At 34.1% G+C, this 12,480-nt stretch overlaps 1 protein-coding gene across 2 annotated transcripts in view; it reads right to left on the bottom strand.

Moving 5' to 3' along the window:
• XPO4 (exportin 4) overlaps positions 1-12,480 on the bottom strand; it is a 116,338-nt gene that overhangs the window by 15,970 nt on the left and 87,888 nt on the right. For both annotated transcript variants that reach the window (XM_037527353.2, XM_037527355.2), the window contains exons 10-15: positions 8,407-8,583; positions 7,677-7,819; positions 7,030-7,175; positions 6,048-6,225; positions 714-873; positions 19-188 (exon numbers count right to left, since the gene is read on the bottom strand). In XM_037527353.2, the coding sequence (XP_037383250.1) occupies positions 19-188; positions 714-873; positions 6,048-6,225; positions 7,030-7,175; positions 7,677-7,819; positions 8,407-8,583 (974 nt within the window). The remainder of the gene's footprint in view (positions 1-18; positions 189-713; positions 874-6,047; positions 6,226-7,029; positions 7,176-7,676; positions 7,820-8,406; positions 8,584-12,480) is intronic.

Raw genomic sequence — 12,480 nt, 5'->3', positions numbered from 1 at the left:
TTCTAACAATCAGCTTACCTTTCTCTTCTTTCTACTAAAGTGACAAGGAGCTGCACAGTGTCATTTGCAAGGTCCTGCTCACTACTCCACACTGAGAGGTTACTGATGACTTTTTGTAAGAGGTAGCCAATAATCCACTGAGAACCCTCTGTATCTGCCCCAAACGCTGTACTGAATGGCAGACTTATCTTGAGAGAAAAAACAAAAATTAAAGTCATAAATATTATCTGGGAAAAAAATCCATACATAGAAAAATCAACCTAAAAATAAGCATCTAAATCCAGCTTATATCACATTAATTTTATAAATGGATTCATTTCTGTAAGTCCAAAAAAGACATCCCTATCCAGTTAACACATCCCAATGTGATTTTCCTATCAGATTTAATTATTTTCATATTAACACTAACATGTTTTATTTATTAATTTCATTAGCTATTAATATTACTAACATGATATTTACATGTTAGTACATAGAAATACAAAGAACATAAAATACTCCATTCCCACATAATAATCTATAACTTAATGTTGGTTAAAATGAGCCAAATGATCTGCTCTAAGAAAATTTATTAAAACAATATCCCATTTACATTGTTTTTTTAATATGGAAGATATTCAACTTTTGATGAGAAAATTTCCAAAAAAAGTTGTCATTTGTATTACTGTTAGCATTATAAATGCAAATGAAGCTAAACAGTTTTACATTCTGACCTGATCATATAGTTTCTCATCCACCAGGAGGTAAGTCTTTGCCCAGCGTTTTAGAAACCAAACAATATCTTTGCCCATTTGAGGGCTTAGCAGATGAGTGAGATCTGCTCTTATTGCTCGAGATTCAACTTCCGAAACTCTTAGAACTGCTGATAACAACCTGTAGGTATAAAAAATAAGTAATTTATTCTTTTATTTGTTGGTTGTCTAATAATACAGTTTTAAATGTCCTTTTTTATTTCTCAACTCTTTGGATGTGGGCCAGGTTATACTCGAAATTTCCATGTTGGTAAATACACCCATTTTATTTCTGACTATTCAGGAAGCAGGAGACAGAATGAAGGAAGGGAGCAAAGTCATGGCTAGAAACAGCCTCCTACCGACATTGATACTGCACGTGCAAATCTCAGCATCACTGTCTGCAAAGAGTTTTTTCATATTCAAAGTGGAGAAATAGATAAAATTAAAAGTTCAGAATACATGCTAAACTCTTCAGCACCCCTTATCTACTTAAAACTCTTGAGCATGTTTTTATAGAGTGCTGACATTATAGTGCAGGATGCAGGAACTGATTTATGTAGCATGTTTTAAATACTGAGTGTCGTCCCTAAATCTGATAGTACTGTTTAATTCTTAACAAACTTAATGGTGTTTTAAAATAAAAATTTGCCAGAAAAATTACCTACATATGGGTAGATATTGTCCTTAATTATATAATTCATATAAGTGTGTAGTGTTAGAAACACAGCAAGCTATGCAGATAAGAATAAAGTCTTTGTTCTGGAGGTTGAAGTCGAGAGGTATATAATCGAGGTATATAATCAGAAGTGATACATACTCGATGTAACTGAAAGAACCCATTACAATCCCATTTTATGATTATCAATGTAAAGGATTCTAATTACCTGGAATCTGGCTTCTGCTAATTTCCTTATTGCTCTCAAGATAAAATCACATCCTAATAATAAGATATTATGGATATGTTTTTGTTGTTTATCCAACTGAAGGTCTCAGAAGTACTAAACATTGATGACCACCTACTTGCCTTGTGAAATAATTTTTTCCCTGTACAATACTTTCCCGAATGTATGTGCTTAATCTTCCCCAGTTTATGGTTTCCTCCTCTTCTGTCCAACTTCTTTAAATCAGGTGGTTCCCACCCCCCCGCCGCCCCACTATATACACTCCTTATACCAGCAATGCTCAAACTTATAATAAAAACTGTTTTAGAGAGCATATGAACAAAATTATCCCAACAATCATGTGATACATTTAAGTTAATGTATTAACATTTCCCCCGCAAGAATAGTTTCATAAATGACATAATTTGCAGCCAAAAAGAATCTGAATGCAAGTTAGGGCAACCCTTCGAATTTATGCACTAGAATTTAATTTTCATAGTATCGGAATACCCACCATCATCCATTTGAAAAATAAACAACTTTTTCTTTAACAGATACTTTACATTGTTTCTTTTACTCCTTGAACTTTATTTCAACTTCATTTCCCAACAGAGTACCCTAATATAAATTTTTTTATGCTCAAGTACTTTATTGATCACATCACATACTTTTCTGAAGCAAACGTCCAGATACTGAGATGCAATAAAAAAATTTCCAATGATCATAAGAACAAGTGTTTAAAAATGCCTTCCAGATTGAATTATTACTGTCTCAATACTTATTAGTTATATAGATGGGCAAAATAAATAAAACTAATTTAAATAATTAAAATATTTACATGAAACATAATAGTATACTTTTATGCATCTCTGAATGAGATTAATGTAGCAGGCTTTGTTTTCCCAAATTAGTCTTTGTACTTGTGAATACATATTTTGATAGGATGAGATACAGCTAAACATAATTTGATTCCTGTTTTTTTATTTTATTAGATATAAGCACTGAACACACAAAATAGCAGGGTCCCTCAATTATTCGTCCAATTTATATGCCAAAAACCAGAGATCTACCATCAAAATTGTTTTTAATAATCTGTTAACTGACAACTTGATTAAGCTACTCTTTAATTTCATTTACTGTAAAGAACTGAAAACCTCCTGGAAAGTATAATTACTCAGTCATTCACTTTTAAAACCACACTACTTGGAACTGCCTCTTCATTTGGCAGCTTGCAGGTTTTAACACACCTGCCAATCCATCACAATGAGAGTCAGAATGAGTTTTCACCTTTCTTTTGCAAAGAGGGAGCAAAGTAAAGAAAGAGAATACCACAGGCAGCTCTTAGGCAGATACACAGAAGGCTCTCCAGGGAGCTTTTCTTCATTCTTTCCTCTTTCTTCACCATTCAATCCATCTGCACTGCCATGGAGTTATCTCTCACATCCTTCTGCCTGTTACATTTTCACTGCACTACCAGTACTTTCTAAATTGTTTTCTAACTTGCCTTTGATTCCTCTTCCACTGTATAACTCTTCTAAAACAATTTGATCAGTTAACCTCCCTACTCCAAATTCTTTTCACCATTTGTACACCTACCTCACTAGCCCACCCAACAGTGCCCACCCCTACTTCTCCATTTTCATCAAACACCTCTCCTCTCCCCTTTACTTGGACACAAAAGCCACATAACCTTTTCTCTTGCTTTCAGCCAAGTTCTCAGTGCTGGGCCCTTATCTAGGCTACTATCACTGCCTGGAGTATTCTTTCCTCTTTCTGTTTCCTTGCAAACTCCTGTTCATTTCTCAATTATCAGTTTAAATGCCATCTCTTCCAAGAAGCTCTTCCCTTGCCAACAGGTATGGGGAACCTATGTGCTCATACATCACTCTTTCACACTTCTATTATATTCCACAGATACTGGCACACAAAGGAGTTGAAAAAACAATAAAACAAACAAACAAACAACCAACAACAAAAAAACCATCAAAAATTTGTTTTTAATAGCTGATACACGAAGATTAATAATCCAAACTACTGTAGCTTCTAAGCAAGCTTTCTAAACATTATTATTTCAGATAGCACTCAGTTTTCCACTTTCCAAATTAATCTTGGATTAGCTTTGCATTTTATAAACCAAAAGTCAGTACAAGTCAAATAGAGCTTTTTTGGATACCACTCAACTGCCATGAAATCACTCTGGTCTAGATCACTACAAATTTCTCTTGGATAAGTGCAATTAGCCTCTTAACTGGTCTCTCCCTGCTCCTATCTTTGCCCCTAATAGTTTATCCTCAGTGTAGCAGAGTAACCTCTTTAACAGTTTACTCTTTTGCTCAAAATCCTCTAAAAGCACCATATTTCATTTAGACCAAAAGCCAAAGATATTACAAAGGTCTAATGACTTTATTTGACTTCTCTTTTTTCCCCTTTACCTCCATCTCCTTTCCATCTCACTTTCTTCAACCCAATGGCAGTTCCTCTTGTTCTCTCTGAACATGCCAGGTATGCCACAGGGCTTTTGAATAAAACTTTACTCTGGAATGCTCTTGCCCCAGGCCTGCTGAGTCTCCCTTACCAATATCTTGTCTTTGCTCCTAAGTCACTTTCTAAATAAAGCCTAATCTGATCACACTAATAAAAATTACAAACAATCCCTAAATTCTGCATTCCCTTCTAACTTCCTAACCATAGCACTCAAGGTTTTCTAACACACCATATAATTTACTTATTATTTCTCCTCTACAATGAGCTATAAAAAGGGGAGCAATTTTTGTTTAATTTGTACACTGTGTATCCCAAATGTTTGGAATGGTACCTGGCATATAGTAGATAATCAATAGTTACTTGTTGAATGATAACTTCTTCAAGAAATGTGAACTACTTTTTCAGTGAAGCAAGGAAGTTTTCTCCCATATACAAGTCTACTTCACATTAATTCTTTGTACTACAACGAAATGGTAATGTTGTTTTGTTTGGTCCCAATCCTCATCTCAACCCTCCATAGTCTGTGCTCTCTCAGAACCAAAGTATTTTGCTTCTGCACTGATACCTGACACTGGCAAAAATTGAAAAAGCACTGAATATACAAGGAAAGCATTCCTGATGGTACTGCCCAGGCAAGGAACAGGACAAAGAATATAACATGACAGCACTCTGAAATGCAATGGCTTTGAAATTAACATTCACCATGAATCAAACCAAAGCAAAAGCATTGATTTCTAATGCCTATAACAATCCCAAAAGGAATAGATCAAATTTTTTCAACAGAGCATTGGTATTTTATTTCAAACAAAAGAATGCAACAACAAAGGAAATGAATTCCCAAACATTTCCTTGATATTAATATTTCAATTTTTTAAAAAATGTATTTTCTACTGCACAGGTTAAATGATATCCATTACTTTTGAAAATAAAGAGAATGGGCCTCCCTGGTGGCGCAGCAGGTTGAGCACAGTGCTGTGAAGCTGTCCAAAGCCTCTGCAGTGCCGATTTGATTCGATTCCTGGCCGGCCAGGGGGATTCCCACATGGTGCAGTAGACCTCTCCTTTCTTGCCCGCTGCTCCCCTCAGCAGTGTATTTCGGTCCTTCTGCCTGTTCTGCTCCCTGCTTTGTCTTGGGTCAATTCTGTCACCCTCCTGCACCTCTGGACTGTACCCCATTGCTTGTATAAATATATAAATCTTTAAAAATACATAAATAAAATAAAATAAAGAGAAATAGCACCTGGTTTGCAACTGACCAAAAACAAAATTCATTACTGATTTCTGTGTCTGCAACCTAAATTCAAGGTTAAAGATAGTGAAATTTAAAATACTGTTTTTAAATCTACTTTTACAACAATATTTAGTCCAGATTTACTCCTCCTTAATTTCACCATTGAGAATTCACAAAAAAATTCCACCATTAGTATTAGGAAAACAAAAGTGAATTTCCTCATTTAAGGCATACTACTTTATTCTATCATCATCTGACAGGTCTCTCAAACTTCATGTACTCAGAATAAACATTTCTATTTTATGAAAGAAGAATGACAGTTTCCCCAAAGAAAGCCACTGAAATGTAGTTTTAGCTTATGAACTAATATTCCCCTGGTTTCTAAAAATCTTATATCATTATCAGTATTATTTTCTTATGGACAAGGGATATATTTATAGTACATGAGATCAAATCTCCTTCAAAATCTAATTGTATTCAGAATAACTTTACATTTGCTTTCCTCAGTCCTTGATAGAGCTGTCAATTACTACCAAACTGGCACACTTAAACATAGTGAGTACTTGCCATCCTTGTTTATTTCAAGGCTTCTCCAAGTTTTATTTTCTTTCAAGTATCAAATTTACAACATGCCTATCCCTCAAGTTATCTACCCATCAACTCAGAATTTATAAAACAGTATAAATTACAAGAGCACAGCTATAGAGTTCATATTACCTAATCACAGAATCTGTTCTGTTGTACCCTGGGATGGAAGAAGCCTTTTCTCCTGGAGATCCCAAAATTTGAAGTGTTGTATTAATGTCAACTTCAGATGAATGCTTAATGGAATATTCCATTATTTCTGGAGGTATTAGCGGAGTCTCTCCCTGAGTATCATCAGCTAAGAGGTAGCCTTCAGTTTAAAAAAAATTAAAAATGAACACTTAACAAATCTATATTCACCAAATTGCACTATAAATGTTCTCAGTTTTATTTGATTTCTATATATCATATAAACTGATGTAAAAGTAAATTATAAATGTTAATGTTAATTTCAAGTTTGATGAGAAGAAACTTTGTATTTCTCAGATAATTTACTCTCAAAAATACAGAAAAGGACAAATGTTTTATTCATCAATTTTATAATTCATAATGATATGTATGCTATTTAATCTAGTACCTTTTAGTAATTCTCAGTAACATTTTATAAAGGTAATAGGAGTTCTATTAAGTATATCAAAAGTCAGTATTTGGGAATGTCTTTTCAAAAATTAAGATTTTTCTCCCCTGCATATGAGAAACAGAAACATTAGTAGAATGGTTACAGAAGACCCTAACAGTCAAACTGCCTATATGTGCATTCTGTCTCAAAAATTAATAGCAGTATGACCATGGCCTAGTTCTTATAACTCTCCAAGTCTCAGCTTCTTCATTTATAAGACAGGGGTAACAACAATACTAACAACAATAACTAGTAATAGTACTAATTCAATGGGCTTTATGTTCCAAATAAAGCATATGGTGTGAAGTAGGCACTCAATACATGTTAGCCAGTATTTTTAATAAATGTATCTTTTAAGATCTGTAACACTTAGCAGCTATATCCAAATTCCATCCAATACTGGGTATGGATTGTTGCTTTTAATATATGAGGAGTCTTTTAAAGTTTAAACCACTCTGTTGGAAATTATATTTCGAAAAGAGATAACCAACCAACCTGTAACTAAAATAAGCCAGTGAATATCTTCATACAAATCATCAAGCATTTTGTTGTCAATAGTCCTTGACCCAGGTGAGGCAAGTAATTGCTGCTGATGTCGTTGTAATTGACCATGGAGCCTTGTTACTCTTTCTTCTAATAAACTAAAATAGGAAAACAAAATAATAGCTCCATAAAGTTCATTAAGCAAAGACAGCGAACAACTTAAATTTCTATTTACTAGACCACATAAACTAAAATGTTAGCACAAAAACATATATACAAAAGTATTTATTATAATACACAACTGTTCTCATAGCACTATAGCAACTGTGACTTATGACATAGAATTAAAACATTGCTTTACAAACAATCAAAGTTTACAACAGGCATTTGAAAACTGGTTATTCCAAGGTTTTATTGATATGGGTCAAATCATTTCTCATACCATGTTTTCCATAATCTTTCTGCCATCTATGTTGTAGTGCCTGGGCTCCAAATGTACAAGCCAAGGAATGCAATCATGAGTATGTTTCTGTCCATTTGTTCCAGTGTGCTGGGATACGGGGTGGGGGTGTTTAAAGTCTTTAAACACTTTAAGTGCTCTCCAGGGAATTGTGAATAGTGAATATTTGCTCCATGGGGTTTCTTTGGACTGTGTGTACCTTGTCAGAAGAGGTATACAGTGTTCTGCAGCAATTCTTCCTAGCATTCCTACACTGGCTAGTTGATCTGAAAACTGGTCTCGATCATCCTCTTGAAGTTCACTTATTTCTTCTTCCTCACGAGAGGCCACACCATTGGCAGTCTATTATGAATGAAAGAAACAAAGAATGAGAAATTGTACTCCTTTATTCAATAAATCAGGCATTTTTAGTATAACTTCGACACTCCTCTGAGAGCTGGAGAGAGCCAACCTCAAGCAACACTGTTTAGGAACTCCTATCTAACTATGCTGAGAGCCCTAAGATTTACAAAAAAGAATCAAGGAAACATGAAGCGAAAAGAAAGGCACCCATATGTAAACACAGTTAACTGCATACCTACAAACCACCTCCCACACCAGAGAATTCAAACTGCCACTGAAAATATTTGACATCTTTTAAGATCCACAGTCCTCTAGATACCATTCATATCATTTGACAACTAAGAAGACACAGATGAGTAACTGAAAACTAAAGATAAAGGAGGTAACTAGAAGCAACAACCTGCTAAACAAGAATTCATTTAGACAAGGAGGTCTCACTTTTGTTCTTAGTCTAAGGCTTTCAGTCAGTCTTCTGAAGGATCTCAACCCAAATTTCTAGTATTATACCATGTGTAATAGGACAAAAGACATGAAATGGAACCTATGATAAAATATGATTTTTAATTATAGACTGATATAAAGCTTACCAAATTCCTTGTGCCATCTGGAGCAGCTAGGTGGCACTGAATATAGGAATTGAAAACTTGAACTGCATGTTGGGTAAAAAAGCCTTTATGGAAATGTTTGTCATCTTGGACCAAAGTTAGCCAGGACTCCAGCAATTTGTCATATGCTTCCATGTATACCATGTCATCTTTATCAAGCTATAAGAGAAGAACATGCATAAAATAAATGAACAGAGAAATAAGATGGGCATTATACACAAGAGTCATACAACTATACAAATAAAATTTTGTAAGATTTTCATTTAACAAAGTATCCTTATTATTCAATAATCTAGCTCATTAAGCTCTCCCTAAAATTAATCAATTCAAACATTTCAGTAAAATGTACAAACCTACTATATTTAAACTAACTAAATTCTTATGCAAACAGGAATTGTTTACTTTTGGAGGTTAGCTGCTCAGGGCTTCGTGGAAGAAATATTTTTCAAATAAAAATGCTAAAATTTTTCTGTAGTCAGGAAAAAAAAGTGTTAGCATAAAAAGAGAAAATCTGCACTAGGCAAGCTTAATGAGCATACCTAAGATTATGTGGGGGAGAATATCATATGTAGTAACAAAGAAAAGCAAGGACAGGACTACACAGGAACCTGAGGGTTTGAAGGCAGGAGCATGTGGACTAAGGGAACCCAAAGTGTAAGGGGACAAATGTGGAAAAATCAAGGGGACAGCAAGAATACAGAATAGAAGGAAACTAATGCAAAATGCAAGCTTGGATATGTTTTTCATCATATACAAGTTATATTCTAAAATAATTTCAAAGCATTCTGTCATACTGTGAAGGAAGAGTGTACATTATAGTTTATGAATATTTCTCTGAAGCTCAAAGTGTTTAACATAACTCTCTCACTCCAATAAGAATCCATATCCTAATTTACATTAATTCATAATCTGGATACATATAATTTAACTTGTGTGCTGATTATTTCATCCACAAATTTACTAGATGACTATTGAAACAGGCACACAATATATGTTAGCCAGTATTTTCAATAAATGTATCTTTAAAAACTTTATAGTGTTAAACACTATGCTTAGTAAGAAAACATAGCATACTATTAATGCTTCTGAGTTCAGTGGAATAGGGAAGAGTGAGAAGCGAACAAAAATACCTGAATAACAGGGCAGTTTTCAATGATGGCACCTATCATCAGCCATTTATTACAAGTAAAGTAGTCACTGAACTATGTATTCACTATTAAAAAGGCTTTGTCACAACCTCCATTTCTGAATTCTGTTAATAGGTGGTGGGCCTAGTAATACTTAAGGTTTATGGATCTAATCTATAACTTGCTTTTCTGGTTTCTAAAACAAACAAGCCCTAAGCTTACAAATAAAAAACTGTGGAACCTTCATCAAAGCACCATCTCAAGTTGTTATTTTAGCAATATGTCAATGACTCAACAGAGAAAAGTAAAGGAAGATCTATTTCAAGTGTTCCAGATGAAGTTGGACAACAGAATACTATTATCACATCATAATATTTAAGAAATTTAGGTGAACTGCTTCTACAGAAATGTGGGGTTTTTCACGCTTTCAACTTTTTTCTTTTTAAAGATTTATTTATTCATGCATATAAGAACTGGGGTACAGGCCAGATGTGCGGGAGGGTGAGAGGATTCACCAGAGACAGAGCGGGGAACAGAACAGGCAGACTGACGAAATACACTGCTGAGGGGAGCAGTGGGTGAGACAGGAGAGGTCTGCTGCACCATGGGACTCTTCGCTGGCTGGCCAGGATCGAACCGGCGCTGCAGAAGCTGTAGACAGCTTCACAGCGCTGCACTCAATCATTTCGTTTGGGCCACCAGGGGAGGCCCGCTTTCAGCTTTTATTGACTCACAGTATACAAAAAGAAACAGTTATTTTCTGAGTCAAGTGAACCTTTATTTTCTTTTGTTTTTAAGTTGCCTTGTAAACTTTCTTTTGTTTTTAAGTTGCCTTCTTACTTTATGTAAGAATGATAAGAAAATGAAAAGTTTCACTATAAAATTCTGAAAAGAATTTAAACACAGCCAACCCAAATTTTTATTCCACATTTTCTTGTCTTTGCATGTATATATACTAAAGATAGATAACATTCTTTGAATGTTATCTTTGAATACAACTAATGGCAACATATTCATCTTGTGAAAGTGTCAAATTACTGCTATTTGGTGGCAATTATGTTTATATGAAGTTGCAATAAGCACTAAATTAGCAAATATAGGGTTAGGTTCCTTCTCTGGTCACTACGTTTTTTTCACTAGGTACAGTTGAACAAATGGACCCTTTTTCATGTGTAGTTTCTGTTTATAGGCACCATATTCAATAAATATCATTAAGCAAAACTCATCTAATACACATTTTCTCCATAAGGTATACCACAGTCTTCCTGCATTTAGAATACTAGGTAGCACTTCAGTACAACCTTGGGAAGGCCCCTTTAAAAGCAAAACCAACTACTCAGTCACTAAACAGGAAGAACAATACTTTGTGAGCAAAACTTCTAAGATCCCATTTCACTCAAAAAAGCAAAACATGTAGCTCAAGAGGCTGTCAAAGGATACTTGTTTACAGTATGACAACTGAAAACAGTTTTTGCCTTGTTTGACCTAACTGGGAAAAAGTATATGCAAAGATTAACATTTTTTCATCATTCTTTGCATGCACATAACCATAAATAATCATCAGAGTGCCATGAATGCTGATGTAGGGGATACAAACAGATTTTAGCAAGGAGGCAAAATTGCAAATATGGAATCTATGGAAAATGAGGATTGACTGTATTTATGAAATCTACTTCTATTAGTTTCTAATTTGCTACTAATAGTGCTACTTCTTGCTCATGTTATCATCAAAATGTATTAATTTTGAAATTTGTGATAGCTCATAATTTGAAGAACAATCATATATCCTTAGTTCCATAAATAAAATAACCTATTCCTTTAGATCTACGCATGCCAGTAAAAATAATCAATTCACTAAATTCATTTCTTCATTAATTTCCCTGCAACCACCTTTTACTTTAGCATTCATAAAATTACAAACTGTGTTGAGTAACTTCTGCTGCATTAATATCAAAAAAGATTAACAGATACTGTCAACAACCTTTAGCAAATGTGATGATCCAAATGCTGGCCACAAAATATTGGGTGAAGTTTATTCCTGTGGAATGACTGACTAGATTAGAATGCCTTTATCACATTTTTGTCCTTGGGAAAATACTGTTTGCTCACCAAATGTTAAGTTTGAGAAATTTTACCTAGGGTATTGTAAATCTACATTCATCTTCTGGTTTATTTTATCACTATGAAATGTCTCATCTTGATAATTTCCTTGTGTTTGTCACTATGGGTTGAAACCAAAAATTTCTAAATTCCAAACAGTATCCAAAGAAAACAAACTTAAAAATTTAAGAAAACTTAAAAATGGTATATGCAGGCATTTTTTTATGGCTGAAAGATCATGCCAGAACTTTGGGAGATGCAATTTAAACACTGAAAAATAACAAACAATAACTACTTATTTCATTTGCAATGATCCATTTCACTATTACATCACCCTTCTACATGATTGCATCATTCCTCCATTTTCTTACAATTTTAAATCTTTTTTAAATTATAGGTGAGAACTGGTAATGGTGAAATCCTTCCTCTGATCATGAAATAGCAAGATAAAGGAGAAATCCCATCACTATTATTCCACAATGTATATTAGACTTCTAAAAGAGTTTGATGTATTCAAGAAGGAATTAATTCCAGGATAATAATTTGATTTTGTTCTAAAGTCCCCAAGAAAGAAGAAAAGTCAGGGGAAGGAAGGAGGGAACAAATTTTTAAATAGGGAAACCGTTAAAAATTTTTTTAAAAAACTTTCAAGCATAATCTGTTGTTATGTAATTGATGATTCATATCATTTATTGACTCCTATATGAAGATTTGCAAGAGATTTTCCCATTTAAACAATTTTTAAAAACATTTTTACTTAATATTAGGGAAACTTCCTGTGAAACGATTGTACTTCCCTGTTTTGCATTAGATCCCCTTGGTCTTGTTC

The sequence above is a fragment of the Talpa occidentalis genome, unplaced genomic scaffold (assembly GCF_014898055.3).
Source record: "Talpa occidentalis isolate TD23 unplaced genomic scaffold, MPIMG_talOcc4v2.1 talOcc4.5, whole genome shotgun sequence".
Classification (NCBI taxonomy): Eukaryota; Metazoa; Chordata; class Mammalia; order Eulipotyphla; family Talpidae; genus Talpa; species Talpa occidentalis.
Note: the sequence above shows the minus strand (reverse complement) of the source record. Positions and strands in the feature narration are given on the sequence as shown.